At 42.3% G+C, this 16590-nt stretch overlaps 1 protein-coding gene across 1 annotated transcript; it reads left to right on the forward strand.

Annotated features, from left to right (window-relative positions):
- The first annotated feature begins 10343 nt into the window (after window positions 1–10343).
- On the forward strand, window positions 10344–14490 carry dact2 (dishevelled-binding antagonist of beta-catenin 2). The gene is made up of 4 exons (XM_053333443.1): window positions 10344–10616; window positions 11928–12060; window positions 12191–12481; window positions 12653–14490. Exons 1-4 carry the CDS (start codon window positions 10344–10346, stop codon window positions 14488–14490), a joined length of 2535 nt encoding a protein of 844 aa, XP_053189418.1.
- The last annotated feature ends 2100 nt before the right edge of the window (window positions 14491–16590 follow it).

The following is a 16590-nucleotide window of genomic DNA, read 5'->3' on the forward strand; positions in this document are numbered from 1 at the left end:
ATGTGAAATGATTTAGCATTTTCTCAAAGTCAAAGTTATCTGTTTGTTCAGATGACTGTCTTGCTATTCTTTTTTTTAATAAACAGATTTCTGGGTATTTTTTTCTTTAATTTAGAGAAAAAATAAATAGTGAAAACATTTCTAAATGTAATGCCACAGTGACAGGCAGTTTTTATTAGCTTTATTTTTATTGCAATGGATTTAAAAGCACTTTGTTGGATGGAATATAATACAGTTTGTCTGACTCAAAAAACATAGTATGTGCAGGCAAGTAAATATAAGCCTGAAAACAAGCTCGTCCAGGACCATGTCTTGAAGGATATGTTTCCATGGTAACTTAGGTCAGACTTATTTAAAACAGAATTTCCTGAAAATAAACCTGAATTACTGAAGTAAACCTAGTTCACTTGCAGGATTAATACAGAACGACTGTTTTACAGACTTGATCATTTAATTAATTCTTTATTCAACTGTAACCATATGACTTTTGGCTGACTAACAGTTTCTTAAATCAAGAGTAGTTATAGTCTGTAAACATATTTATGTGTGAAATGTGAGTGATGCTTCACAAATTAACAGAGTCAACATGTGGCTGTTGTGGGACGCTGTAAGCGACAGTATACAGGGGGTTCCACGCGGCGCAGAGAGGTGACAGAGTTTCTGTGGTTGGCTCACCACACAGACCTGCTCTGTCCCGACCTGCAGAGCGTCAGGCTCCCTGCGTCAGACCTGGCCTTGGAGAGAAGGGCTATATTATGGGGCCTTGGCCCCTGCCTCTCCCCTGTAGTTCACAACCTTTTCACCACAAGAAAATGTCAGGGATCAAGTTTTTTATTTCACCCAAAAAATTTCCCTTTCTAATCACGCGTCTCAGCTCTTGGCTCAAGCAGCTGGGAAACTCAGCACCTAGTCATGTCCAGAAACACGTCTGTGCTATCAGCCACTCCATCAAAATCTATTTGCCATCCAAACAGCGATAAATGAATGCAGGGCTTGGACACTGATTTAAATAGTTGTCTGGCTGTACCTTTACAAATACCTGAGCTGATATATGATACCAGCAGGATTTACATAAGTGCTTTGTAGATCATGTCAGGAGCAGTGTATGACCAATAAAGGCAGTAGACCTCTTACAACCCCTGCCCATGACATCGACCAGCATCTCTCGTGTCTTCCTGTCACACTGGAAAGGCCTTGTCCGTGAACCCCCCACCCACCCACCCCACCCCAACTTCTATAAACCTGAAACCTTCAGTGCAGAAAGGACAAGCAAGGATAGAAGATTTAAGACATCCAGCAGATAAAAGTTTCCCACAGCCTCCACTAACCACTCTCTGACAATTTATAAATGGCTCCATGTGCTCCGCAGCTTGACCTTTGGCTCCCTCTGTTTAAGGTGTCAAGTCCTGGTCAAAGGAGGATATCATTCAGTATAAAACAGGACCTGAACAATCTGCTAGTACAGTTTAGTGCTCTCATTCTTCACATATGTGAGGAGTGATACTGAGGAATTTGCAAACATTTGCTGCACATTATCTTGTTACAAACACTCCTAATCCTCACTCTTTCCCTGATAGGAGGGGGAGATAATTGCTCCTCCTCAGGGAAAGATTCATAGCAATTGTTTCTCCTATTGTGCTGAGCCCTGTTTGCCAGATTGATCATATTTTCAAATGACATAAACTTGCTGATTTGATGTTTGTGAGTTGGCTTCTAAAATGAAAATACAATAAAATAAAAGATCTTGGGAAAGAAAATTCTTGTATGGGCCCCAGTAAATGTCCGTGCATAATTTTAATGACAAGCAAAGGTTGTGGGATAACACCTCAAAAACAAAATGTACATTTTTCAGATGACTTTCGCTCTATGATGGCTCTGGAAAAACCGGCCCAGAGTCTTTGTTTGTGCAAAATCAAACTTTAATCTGGTGCTTTTGATAGATGTTGCCTTTCATTTCAAATGTTTATGGAAATACCCAACAACAGTCTTGTGTGGTCCTTTGTCTAATGAAACACACTCACGTACGTCTCTCATAGACATCAGATCACTGGCCAGCACCCAGTGTTCATCAAGCAGTGTGGTTACTGAAGGGGCGAGCACATGGCGGGCATGGGACAGGACAAATGGGTTTTCCTCCTCTTCAGGGATCGTCACATTTGTATAAATCGGTGCTAAGAGGCTCCCAATCCCAGCTGTGTTGGTGCTGTCAGCCTCATCCGCCTCCGGTCCATCTACTCCGGGCCACATGAGCTCCCATGGAGGGCTCCAGGAGGATTAGCACACCAGAGGAGGGGGTGAAGGGTTCAGGAGCAAGTGTTCAGGGGTCAGCCTGGGGTTTTACATTTGATCTCCTCTCTGGTACAAATTAATGTGCTCTGATGTATTATTTTGATTGAACCAGCTTACAGTGACATGAGCCTCAGTTCGTCAACCTATCAAGTGTAATTTACTCACATCCAGGCTCTCACCGGGGGTTTCTGCTTGTCTGAAGGGCACAAGATCACCTGAGTCTGGTGTTTTCCTGTTTAGTGCAACAGAGGAGAGAGTTGCAGGTTGTTTTGGTTGAAGAGTGGAGGGGGTTGGGGGGTCACAAACCACACAGCACATTGAGTTGTCATCCATGTTCAGCGGCAAAGCTCCTATGTCTTGTAAGCAGACAGCTGAAGCGAGACCTCACCTCTTTCTTTATCTGAACAAGCGGTTGTGAGTTTCCATGTTTGATGAATGTCAATTGTGTGTGGACAGACAGATTCTTACGCCACCCTGAGGGCACTGGCAACTCTGTCACACTCCTCACAGGTGGAAAAACTTCAGGCCTCTTAAAATCACACACCTGCGTAGAGGCAGAAGACACAGCGTTTCAGAACTCAGCCTATCGCCTGTGGTTATGTTCCTATGAACCCGAACCTCAAGGTTAAATATCTCAGCACAAACTCATGAACTCATGAAGATTAAATGCCAGAATCAGATGCTGATCAGACATGTGGGACGTTTAGACAAGGCCACTTTGGTTCTCCTGAGTCTGAGTTAGTTACGCAAATGCATTGTGATAGCTTAGAGGATGTCAAGAACCACGTCTGCTGGTGTTCCTGTGTACAAGAAGAAACTTGCTCCGTCAAAATAACTGCCCTTCTAAAGGAGGAAAGGAGATTTAGTTGTTTTTTTGTTTTCTTTTTTTTTTTCATTCAAAATCCTGTTGTAGCCAAACCAAGCTTTTATGTCTCTACCACCATCTTGATAAACATACAGTGTGCACACAGGACAAAGGACACAACAGCTGACATTGTGTTGCAAGTCTCTATGACAGTACATCTTCCCTGCCCTGGATGGCATTCACACAGGCTGGCTGACTTCCTCTTTACCCACGCATCATGTGTGTGCGGGCATAAGTTTGGATAAGGGACTGTTTATTTTATGGTATAGTACACATGGTTTTGGTTTTCATTTTGGTTTTATGCTGTCATTATATGATATATACAGTAGTCATTTACATGCATAAACACAATAAACACAAATATCCCAAACAAATAACACAAATTCAAAAGAGTATGGGATATGGATATGCCAAGGCAAAAATAATATACAATTCAAAATAAACCACAAATCACATGGAACATAAACAAGAACATTTAAGGTCAACATGTGTACACAGAGTCATGGTTGATCTAAATTTTTAGCTATGTTGCAGAAAGGATATGGTAACATTTTCTAAGTGATACACTGTTTTTTAAAACACTGAGATGATGAAAGTTGAGGAGGGTGTGATAAGCAAGACTATAGTTGTATGCCATATTTCAGATTAACATACTGATGTTAAGCAGGTAGCCTGTAAGGTTTACCATGTTCACCATCTTAGTTTTTTGTGTCATTAGTTTTGAGAAGTGTTGGAAAAATTAACATTGACCATGACATGACCTGGCACCAGTTAAAGAGTTAAGGGGTCAACAAAAATGTATTGTAAGTCATCCTGAGGGGAACATAAAAGCTAATTTTATGGCAAACCATCTAATAGTTTCAGAAATTTCACTCAAACTCACAAATGTAAACCTGATGGTGGCACTAGAGTTGGAAGTTAGTAGGCAGCCAAAGCCATTAGGACACATTTGAGAACCATGAGTGTCTGTACACAATTTCGTGGCAAGCTATCTATAGTTTTCAAGATATTTCAGTCTGGTGGACCAACATACCAGCTGACATTGCCATCCCTTGAGCCACGCCACTAGCATGGCTAAAAACAGAAACCATTCTTTCTTCAGAACTACAGTACTTTATGCACTATTTCACAAAACATCTCTTGTGGCAGTTTCATTGAACCACAGCTGTGTTACCAAAATCTGCTGACCCTAACACTATTGCACAAGGAACATTTTTGGCCAGAAGAAGAAATGTTCTTACTTATGTCCCATTTCATTGTACATGTTGAGACTTTTCCCAACTATACTGTCCAAAAGTAAAGTACCATTTTTAGATCTGCAATAATAAACTTCATATAATCTAATTGTCTGTTCTGGTATTTGGGTGGAAAGAGAACAGAGGTGACGATAAGAGACTGAGATATTGTGTGATCTATTTAAAACTATTTTATCATTTAAATGTGATTAGCACTGGAATAATATTCTACCCTCAGATGTGGAATTCAGTTATGTTTCTATCCCACAGAGACTGCATAGCAGCATGTCTCCAGGACTCTGCAGACAGGGTCAGTTAAGTACGATGTCCGAGTCTCACACGTCTGTCTCCCTGCCTATGAAAAGATATGGGCCCTTTGAGACCCACCATGATAAGTCTCCCTTGTATGGACTTTGACATTTTTATATCCATGCCTGAAATGTAGCCTTCCACAGGTAAATGATGTCTTTCAGACTTGTGTCTAGTTAATTCTGTTTTTCTCCGTCTGAAGCCCAAACACACATGTATACTGTACACACATAAGTTATCTCAAACTTCTATAAAATACTTGTGGGTGAAGCAGGTGTAAATATATAAAAATGAAAACTTCACATCACATTCATGGTGTCTGTGCACAACACACAGTGCCCCTTGACAAACACCCTTGGGGTTTCACAGAAAAAAGACATTTTCCAAATGGTTCCCCCTGGCTTGTCACACAAGAGGTATAGACCATCCACTGCTCTCCATGGCAACTTGGCTGAAAGCAGCACATTGCATTCATAGGTAAAGCAATGCTAAATCAGTTAATTTAGACTGATGTCTTTATGATTTGCAGGAGCACAGCATGGCAGCAAGTCTCGCTCACTTGCTGAATAAACAGAAATTTGTTCAGCTCAAATAAAATTTGATGAGGAGATAATTTTGCGAGCATACAGTATAAAGGTCTCTCTTATGTGCAGGGGTACCGCATTCTGATGGCAAATCAACTGAAGGTCTGAAGACATAGTTCAGTACATGATGGACATGATGATAAAGGGAGATATGGCTGATCAGGTCCACCATTAGGGACAAGTCTACGCATGCCCACAAAACAGTCTGCTATGAAAAATGCAGGTAAAATTCTTCTTTTTGACCACCCAAAATGATCCAATAGGCGTTTTTAACTGAGAAAACACTCTTAGTACATTATAGGTGGTAAACAACCCAGCTGGCATACCCAAAGAAGTCAATTTTATGACTGCTTTAATTAATACCCCACTGCATTATTTAATCAAATATCCCTACTGGATCATGTAAAGTAACTTTAAAGAGAACTCCAACAACGTTCAACAGTTCATTCAACATTTTTTGGCACGAACAACTCTTAATCAAAGCTAAAACCCACAGAAACAAGCCTCTAATCTTGGATTTCATCAGGAGATAAATCCTGGAGCTGCTTCACTGCCAATGAAACTGACATAGTGGATGGTCTGAGATATGTTCTGCTTCACATCGGGTAGCACTATGGTTACCTACTTGAATGCAGAATCTCAAAGACCTTGTAAAACCCTAGGAACTGTCACTTCTTATGCAAAGCTGGCATCTGTCAGTATCAAAGGAGTAGCAATGGGTTATGTTTCTTGGATACAGCTTTGACAACGGTTTTAATCGGAAGTGACCAAGTATTTCGAAATAACAAATGTGAATCCTGCTCCCTTTAAGAGCTTTAAAACTAAGGACTGCTCAAATGGCCTCTTACAATCCTGGACATGTCTCATGAGTGAGATAAAGTTCAAGCTTTTAGATTAGAAATCACTTGGGGTATTAAAAATAAGTCTAAGGTTTCAAACTACTCAAAACCATGGAGACGAATTTACTGGAAGCTTTTCTTAAAAAGGACACATCTACATAAGCAGCTGCAGATAAAGAACAAAATGCCTTTTTTATTACCAGTAAAACTCACATTGGAAATAAAATCTAACTCCATAATCTCCCACAGTAACTCATAAGAGGAGGTAGACATCTGGTGAGTGGCTGTATGTTCAAGGTTCACAATTTTTCACGTCTGTCTTAAAACATTCAGGTCCCACATGACTAGTGAAAGAGGGTTTTCTTCACTGTAATCATTCCTCCTGTTTGTATGGGCTGTTAAAAGATAGCCTTCAAATATTCCTTCAGTGTGAGTGATGGGGGCCAAAATCCACAGTGTGTCCACACAGTCAATTTGTTCAAAGATGCATTTAAAAGTTTATCTGAAACTTTAAAAAGCTTCAGCAATCTGAGTTAGTCATATCAAGTGGATATCTGCCATATCTACAGTCTTTATAGCATCAAATTCCCTCTTTGTGTTTCCTCAGACTGTGTTGAGCGCCAGTGGAAGAATAGTAAAAAAAAAGAGAAACTTCTAAATAGATTCATTTGGATGGCTGAAGCTTCATATTAGCTTCAGATAAACATTTTGCACAGAAGGAGGACTGTGGATTTTGGCCCCATCACTTACATTGTAAATGCATTATGAAAGGATCTTCTAATGGCCAGTGTAAACAGGAGAAAGTATGGTAAGAAAAACCTATTTCAAAGTTTATTTGGGCACCTGAATTTTGTTTTAAGACTTTTAAGAAGTCTTGAACAATCGTGAACCCGTCCTTTAACATCAAAAACGTGAGATTCTGCATGAGACGTTCTCTGTGGCTCATTCATTCATTCAAACAACCACCGCTGTCATGGCCAGAAGTGGCAGAGCATGGGAGGCTCTGTTGTCAGATGGAAGCCACTTTGATCTCTGAAATTCCTTATTTTTGCCTTTGTTGATGACAGAATACCTGCGAAAGGGATTTTCAATCAGAGAACCTGCATGGGAATCCCCTGTCATATACACACACACACACAATTATGTGAAATAAACCCCCGGAAATAGTTTGAAATCAACAACACCCATCATAGGAATTTTTCCTCTTTTTAGGTATCAGAGTGTCTTTATCAGATTTTCCTCCTTTGAAGTAGTGAATTCACAATGCCTACATGTAAAAAGGTTGGGTCTTTTTCATGAACACAGAGCTGACAACAGATTCACTCCCAGGCTTTTCCTCTCACACATACACACAGGCACTCACTCAGTCCCACATATGACAACACCCCATGTTTACCTCTCTGACTTCCATCCCGCACATCCTGTTTGTGGCAGCATCTTCCATTGTTTCCATCTGCATCTACCTGAGCAGGTACAAAGCTTTTATCACACTGTTTCCACAGCAGCTGTTCTTCAACAAGTATACTGGATACAATAAAAGGGATCCCTGCCCATGTGCTTTTGTTTCGTTATCAACATTTGGTTTCTTTATCATTTCTTAAGTGGATGGAAAAAAATGGGAGAGAGGATGGAAAATCTGCTGATAAATGCAGAACACAAAGAAGAAGCCACACAAAGAAAAACCTCCAAAGAGACAAAGCTTTCTGGATTTAGCTTCACAAAGTGCTGGGTGAAAAGATTTTGTTTTTTGAGAAGCCAGGGTGGAGGAGGCTAAGAGATCACACTCTTGATTACCAAAAAGAGGACACCTTTTGGGCCAGGACCCCAGCTGATGTCACCCTTTAGGAAGTGCTTTGAAGGGGATGTGGGCAGAGGGACATCCAGGCATCACAATGCAGTGTTGTATGCCAGCAGCATCACAAGGACATGACGCTATCCTTGTGAGGAGTGGGCTTCACAATGCACTTTATATTTGCTATAATGTGAGCATCTTGATGAGGGGCCTACCCAAGTGCACTATCAAAGTGACAGGGTTGTGTGTTTGGGTAAACAAGTGACTAAGCTCCAGATCTAAAAAAAAAAAGAAAAGAAAAGAAAAGAAAGTATCAGCTAAATGAACCAGCATCATTTTGCACCATTTTACATTCAATTGTATAACAGCAAGTATAAGAAATGTAAAATATACCTTGTATCTACAGGCAAGAGGTAAGAGTGAGAATTAATGTGAGACTGCCCTCTAGTGTATGTTAACTGTAAATTCACTGACAAAATCCCATCAAAACAGCATGTAATACACATATTAGTGATCATCAGGCAGATCCATTTATTAAACTTGAACTTAAGGTATCTTATGTGTGTGTGTGTGTGTGTGTGTGTGTGTGTGTGTGTGTGTGTGTGTGTGTGTGTGTGTGTGTGTGTGTGTGTGTGTGTGTGTGTGTGTCTAACGTGTGTAATGCTCACACAGGTGTACACCGCCCCTGGTATTTTGGTATTTCCTTTGAACTGCAGCTTTAAGATATCCGGAGATATCAGCATGAAAGAATCTCCCCACCTGTGATGCAGTGCGAACAGCCGCAGTGTAAGTGAATAGGTTGTAGCTTGCCTCATGTTGCTTTTGCATGTGATGAGGGCTCAATCATTCTCTTATTTATGTGTTATCGTTTGACTGAGATTGATGAGCAACAGGTGGAAAGAAAACAAGAGGGATACTTGATACGTGCTGTATGAGTCATATTTTTGTGAGGCAACTGGCACTTTAAAGCCAAGAAATGGCAACAGAGGTCAAATAATCAGTGTTGAGTATGTCATTTTAAAAGGACAGCAGAAGTACAATACTTAGATTTACCTTTTGCTATTTTCTACAGTATTTAGGTATTTTTTCACAGAAGGGAGGAGAGTTTGACAGTTTTTTCCTAAGGTGTTTGCACCTCCTGGCTCAAGGCCTTGCCATGACTATTGTTAATAAAATGATAGTCTCACACTCAGTCTTAAAATATCAGTTTGACATAAAATAATTATCTCTTATAATAATAATTATCTCCCGAAACAAGCTTTGGGGAAAAAATATGTAATCATTCTTTTCAAACTTGTTTTGATTTGTTAAAAAGTGGTATTATTGTACAAGAATTGCAGATCTGGAGTATTTGTATTTGATTGGACAGAGCAAACAGAAAGAACTGAGTCTTGAGTTTGTCCAGTCTTGAGCATTTACCATACATGAAGAGCTGAAACAAGCTGTGTGGGGAAACTACTTCAACAGGAGAAATAAAAGTGTAAATGTTTAGAGATTTAAGGTCATTATGAAGCAGGGCAGAGACATGCTTGTCATTAAAAGTGAAATGACAGTAGTAGAAAGTCTTTTTATGCATCAGATACCCAATGCTGTCAGCTCCTAAATTATAACAGCTGCCAGAAAAACAATTTTCCTCGCAGCCGCCAGGGGGCGCCATTTAACAATTTCTGCCCTCAAATTGCATGACTTTTTTTTTCTTCTCTGTCAACAGAAAAAAAAACTACTACTTTAGTGGAGAATTTATTTTACATGCATGTAGACAGCAAATTGTTCATATGCAACAGATTCATTCAAGGTAAATGTGATTTAAAATGTTCTGTTTTACATTCAAGTTGAATCAAATAAACAAAATAAATGTGTGGATTACCTCCCGCAAAGCTAATAAAATATGTGATTTTCCATTATTTGTTTATCTTTTATTAGGAGGCTGTTTGCCTTTATCCACTCCTTCACTTTCCCTGAAATCCCCCACAGCAGACTTTCACACTTTCACACAGTAGAGCACCCATCTCAGAGTAGAATACTAGAATTACTGGAGAGAAGAATAACAACAAAAGAGTAGTGGAAATAGCATAATAATATGTTCATCATAGCATGTGGTATTATGCAGATGAATTTAGTACATGTCCGGGCAGCTCAAGTGAAGACTTGAATGGGGAGGATTAGTACCAGATGTTCATTGGGACCCAGTGACCAGCCAATAGGGAGGAAGGCCATTTGGTCTGTGGGAGGAGCTCAGTGTGTCCTCTGCGCTCAAGATTCATTCTAACAGGTAGTTTAAAAACCAAATAGATTAACAGCAGCAGTGAGGCAGTAAGTAGAGAGGTTGTTATCCTGTGAGGAGCGCTCTCTCGATCAGGCAGCAGGCTACAACGAAGACATTTCTTTTACATTTTTGGTTCTGGATATGCCCGGACGCTGTTCTCCAGCATGCTGAGTAGGAAAGGTTACTGTGCGGGGATGATGAGCGCTGCAGTCGGAGTGGACCGCAGCAGGGTCGGAGAGAGGCTGCAGGCTGCTCTGGCCGGACTGCAGGAGCTGCATCTGCTGAAGGACAGACAGAGCGACATGGTGAGCTGGGCACTCAGAGTGGACCGAGAGGAGCCGGTGACTTCTGTCCACGATGGACCGGAGGATCCCAGGACGATGGGAGCTGAGGAACAGCGGCTGGAGGCGACTCTTACAGCCCTGAAGCAACAGCTGGTAGGAAGTTATTTAAATGAAACGCCATAAAACAGAATCATTAAAATACCTCTCAGGGATTATGTGGATGTGGTAGATTTTATAAGGTTACACCATAATAATCACATTTGTACTATAGTTTTTTATATCTTTGAGACTTAGGCTACATTACTTTCCCCCAAAAATGTACAGGAATAAAATCAGCCGTGTGAATCCTGTCGTCAGCTGATGCTCATGTGCATCCAGTCTTCAATTATTACCAAACACACTTTCATACTCTCAGCTGGGGGTAGGAAGTAGGATAGGTGTCATAAATCAAGGTTCATTGCTAGAGCAGAGGATTGTAGTTGTGTGTGCACGCTGCACTGCAGGGGGGCACCCGCAATCATTAACCACTAATGCCAGGAAATTAAAAAGGGAAAGAAGAAAAAAAAAGATGGCGATGTGGTTTTTCAGTGGTGGATATTTTGCTGTGAATGACACTCAGTAAGAGTCTCAGCCCATATAGGCCTCTTGAGTGCTGCTGACAACTGGCTGTGTGGATTTTTTCCATGACAAGCTTTTTCCATGTTGCTGCCATTATAACAGGAAGTGAAGGGATTAAGGTGCTATGCCTGACTTGCAATGGAACTGTGCAAATGCACTGGAGGATAAAATGTACATTAGTGTTCTTCAGTCACCCAAATTACAATCTCAACCCATCTAACAAGACACCAGTAGATACATGTAAAGCAGATGTTGAAACCTTTTACTTTAAGTTTAAATAGAAATCAACTCACCTAAATTGATCTTACATGAGAATTAATCATAATTAAATGCCACATTTTGCACTTAATGACCCACAGGCCTTATTTTGAGAACAACTGTAACAGTAAAAGCAGCAAAGCAAACAGTCCTTCATCCCAACCCCCAAGCTCTCGTCCTCTAGTAGTTTACACAATGGCCAGGCCCTCGCTGTGGGGGAGAAATGAGTTACCCACCACTGCTTCTGCCATGCCCCCCCATGTCCTGCTGGGGTTAATCATCAGCCACAGCTGGGTCGATTTTGTTTTTCAGATGGCTGTACATTAGAGCATCCTTTGTCTAAACAGGCGTTTCTCAATGAAATTATAGTTTTGCTTACCTACATCCTGACCTTTCTGCTTCATTTTCCTTGTTCATACATTGAGAGAAAGCACTGAACACGAACCTGTACAGAGAATGTTTATGTATTTGCATGCATGTGGGTGTGCCAGGATCTCTCTTGTTTTTCCAGACTTGCCTTCTGGTTTAGCTGATCCTGCACATATTTTTTAGGTTTGGCTAAACTGTTATGCCTTGCTTGTTTTGTAGTCTCGTCTTCGGAAGCAGGATGTAGGCCTGAAGACACACTTGCAGCAGCTGGACCAACAGATCAGTGAGCTGAAGCTGGACGTGAGCAAAGCCTCTACAGAGCAGCTGGAGAGTGACAGCAGGCCAAGTTCAGGTTTGTAGGCACACACCCTTAAAGAGCCCTACTGTTTACTTCCTTGTAATAAAGCATACACCCAGTCTATCACATGAATCTTGATTCCTTAAAAAAATAATAATGCGTTTATTGTTCCTGCTCTCTTCAGGTTTCTATGAGCTCAGCGATGGTGGCTCTTGTTCACTGTCCAACTCCTGCACCTCAGTGTACAGCGAGTGTCTGTCATCCTCCCAGACGAGCCTTCTCCTCCCTCCCATGAGTCCTGCTAATACTCACATTAGCCCACCTTTACAAGCAGATGTTTGCCGTCGGCGTTCAGCTGATGAGAGCACTACCCAACCCAACCCTCCACGTGCCACAGGCTTTCATCTCGGGAGCAGCAGAATCCGAGCAAGTACTACTGGCACCGAGAAGGCACGACCAAGACCTGTGTCAACAGGTAAATATATCTCTCAAATCTCTTATTTAAGTCATGTGTCGAAATGGGAGTGATGCAACTGTTACTAAGCAACTCAACATGTATTTTCCTGCATAATAACGTGTAATTCTTCATTGAATTTGGGATTTGAAAGGTAAACCAGTATTTTTGTGTTGCTCATGTGTTTATCAGGTGATCTCGATAGGATGATGGCCCAAGGACAGAGCTACTACAAATCTGTGGATGCAAAGAAACCCTCCATGTGCCACAACCCAAAGATCTCCACAGTGGACCCCAAGTTCCAGAGCAACCTGGTGTCCCGCAGTGGGACTGAAGTGTATCAATACCCGAGCCCCCTGCATGCTGTGGCTCTCCAGAGCCCAATCTTTTCTCATGGGCCCGAACCAAACACACCTGGACTTCTCGAGGGGCACGTGAATGGTTCTGACACCCCCCAAAAGGCACAAATGGGTTACATTGACAAGCTCCTCCAGCGCAGCTTGAGCAAAATGAGTGAAATGGGCACAGAGACTCTGCAGTCACACAGCGACTATCTCAGGAAGCCCACTGAGGTTGTAACTGTGTTTCCTGAGGTGTCTCAGAAAGAGGTGTCCCAGCTGCAGCCTCTTCCAGCCCAGACCACAAGCATCATACCACTAGATAACAACCAGAAGAGGCACTGCATGACATATTTCAGTCAAGACACAGCTGATAACGAAAACCACAAACAATCAGTGAGAGCTCTGGAGATTTCATACCGGTGCTCCTATCCTACTGCCACGAGAGAGTACAGCTCTGATGAGGTCACCACTTCATCCTTGAGGAGAAATGACAAAACACAGGGAGAATATGGTAGCATAGCGAGAAGCCATTCAGAGAAGAGATGTGGCGATAATCCAGAAACAAGGCCATTAGAGAGGAAGGGCCACAGGCAGAGACCAGCCATGGCTCACAGCTCCAGCACAGAGGAGAGTCAAGGCTTTGAGAATCACACAGCTTCCCCTGAGTTCGTCCATGCAAAATTTGTCCCCGCTGGTTCTCAGAGGGTCAAAGTGAGACAGGCAGACCGTAAAACCAAAGCTGTAAAACTCAAGAGAAAAAACGGTGAGAAGCCTCGAGCAATGAGGCAGCAACATGGCTACTCCTCCGGTGAAAGGACCAGAGAGAGCAGTGGATCCAAGGGAGAACCGAGAAGATCAGGAAAAGGAAAGGTGATCCAGAAATGTCAACCAGAGGAACGCAGACAGGGCTCAGGCTCAGACTCAAGCCATTGTGGCCCAGTACTGATGCACACCCATAAGGTTTATCCTAAGCCGAACCCCATCCCTGCTGTTACCAAATCCAGCAAGAGCCGCAGACTGCAGAGTGTGGAGTATGAGCAGCCTGTAGAGCAGAGGAGGAGGAGACAAGGGGCTTCCAAGTGGCCATCTGATGTGGAGATGTTCCAGGCCTCGTGTGCTCAACGTCAGAGGTCAAAAGAGCCACATGCTCAGGCACCAGGGAGCATGCAGATGGTTCGCAGTATGAGTGCCAGGCCAGGGCAGTGGGTAGGATCTCCTCGCCCCTTCCAATCCTCCATGTCCTCAAACTCATTCCTCCACAATCTCAATGCCAGATATCCTCCAGCTCCCTTCCATATGTCAGTCCACTACCCACCCAGATGTGAGTCTGAGTACTCAGCTGAATGCGCCTCACTCTTTCACTCCACCATTGCTGAAAGCAGCGAGGGGGAGATGAGCGATAACACCACCAATCGCTTCGGAGATAGCGAGTCCAGCCAAAGTTTCCAGTCCCTTTCAGACTCCGACAGCAGCCTGTCCCTGGATGAGGGTGACCAGGTGGACAGTCACGAGGAGGAGGGAGGTCTGGTGTGGGCTGAGGCTGCACTTGGGCCCACTGCAGCCGGTCAGCCCCTCCAGCAGCTCCCACGACCAGAGCCCTCCGCCTGCCGCATCAAAGCCTCTCGAGCCCTGAAGAAGAAGATTCGGCGGTTTCAGCCTGCCTCCCTGAAGGTCATGACCCTGGTGTAGCAGAGTTCCCCCAGGCAGAATGAATAACATAGAGAGCTGTGGGAAATGCTCCAAAAAAACTGGGTGGAAAGATCTTGTCTGGTCTTTCGCCTCAGCACCCTTAAACATTACTGACAAACTGCATTTGTGCACTGATTGTTTCGTTGAAAAGGGGAAAAAATGTGGTTAAGACTGAAACTTAACAAAAATGGTGCATTGTATAAAAGCATGTATAACACAATTATTATACTCCATTTAATTTGTAAATAATTATGTTATTATAATTAAATTTTCTCATAGCATGTGACTGCATTTGGTGATTTCATGGGCATAATTGTTATCACATAATTGTCTGTACATTGAGAAATAAAAACAATCTTTTTACATTTTGTTATTTCAAATAATAGTTTATTTTCTGTTAATTTCATCATTTTGCTCATTGATTATAACTATTTCTGCCTTTCACATTAGAATAAACTGCTATTTAATGTATCTTGAGCCTCTTGATTTTTTAAAAGTATCCTTCACTTTATTCACCCAGTTTTTCTTCATGAATGAGTAAGCAATGTCGGCAACATTTCATCTGCCAACCTCTCTCCTTTTCTGGTGACTCTCACACGTGCTGAAGAAAATCTCCACTTAATCTTAGCAAATGCCCCGCTGAGGCTGACCAATTTGGCACAGATAGCTGTAACAGCTCCTTATCTGGTTTTCTAACTCTGCCCAGCTGTTGGTTTAATAAGTTGCTGCTTCAACAATCAGCCCAGACAGTTGTATTTAATTAGAGGGTGAAACTTATCAGCACTCAGACATTCAAACGTGGGTAAACACACTTGCACTGAAGTACTAAAACACACAATCACACTCCTACAGTTTCGGGCATTGGGATGATGGTTGTTAGAGCTCAGGTTTCGTTGTAGAGACTTGAGGTTTTAAAACAGTTGGTGTTTATGGCAAAAGGCACATTGGATTTAGAAGGAATGACAGATGATAAGAGGCTCCTCATTTCTGAGCTGTCATGAAGAGATTAGGCGGTGGGCAGCTGCACAGAGTTGCCCAATAATCTCATTTCCAAAATCTACCTTGGCATCTTTCCATTAACATTCTTTCAGACGGGGTGAGGAAAAGGCCACTGCCGAAGGTAAGTAGTACAGAGGCTAGCCTTCCAAACATCAGCTCTCTCTCCCATGGTCGTATTCATAATAATGTTTTCTCCCATCGGGCAGCCAGTCTGACCTTAAAGTTCCCAACTAAGAAGCTTAGAGGACTGACAAACATTTTCAGCATTTCATCAAATTTTACTTTGAAGTTGTGTTCCCTGAAGATTTAATCACTATGGAGACCATTATTTTTTAAGGCTCATGAATCATGCATTTAGTGAGACTTTCTCTCACTTTTCTTTAACTAGAAATGTTCAGTTTGCTTTCAAAAGAAGAAAAGACATCATTCTTTGAATAAAAGTGCTCACTAAGGGCGCATGTTAATTCAGCTGCATTCTTCTCTCGATGCATCACACAAAGAGAGGTCCAAAGGGCAAAAACCTCAGCACACATCAAAGATTGCATTTTAAGTTTAGCAAGTTGCTACAATTGCATCAACTTATTAGGATTTGTACATCCAGCTGACCTCTGGCCTCTCTGTAAGAGGGACAGCGAGTGGTCGGAGGGATTAGCGCTGCTGTTTTCAACCAGGCTCAGAAGGAGCATGACAGGCGCTGGACTTGTCTTTGATGTTGAGTATAGCAGGACCATGTCGACGTGACCTTGTGTGTTTACTGACCTCTCCAGCTGTAGAGCTGGCTCATCTCTGAGGCACATCTCCCCACAATAGAGGGGTCAGGGGCCTTTTTGTACCCTCTCTGTCTCTGGGCTTATCTTTTTTTGTTTCCCCATGTTCAACACGTCTGTCACTTACTTTCATGTGACTTGTTGTTTGAGTCTGTCAGAAGAAGAAGATGAGTCCACCTGCCTACTGCAAGTCGTGCTCTCCACTTACATAGGAGAGTTTTTTCACAATCAGTGTCTGCACAAATAGTATAATTTAATTGGATGCTGGTAGCTGGATGAAGACAAATTAGTTAGGGAGTGAAACCTCTGGGGGTCGAACTGAAAGCAGCAACCT

This window comes from Scomber japonicus, chromosome 14 (genome assembly GCF_027409825.1).
Source record: "Scomber japonicus isolate fScoJap1 chromosome 14, fScoJap1.pri, whole genome shotgun sequence".
Lineage (NCBI taxonomy): Eukaryota > Metazoa > Chordata > Actinopteri > Scombriformes > Scombridae > Scomber > Scomber japonicus.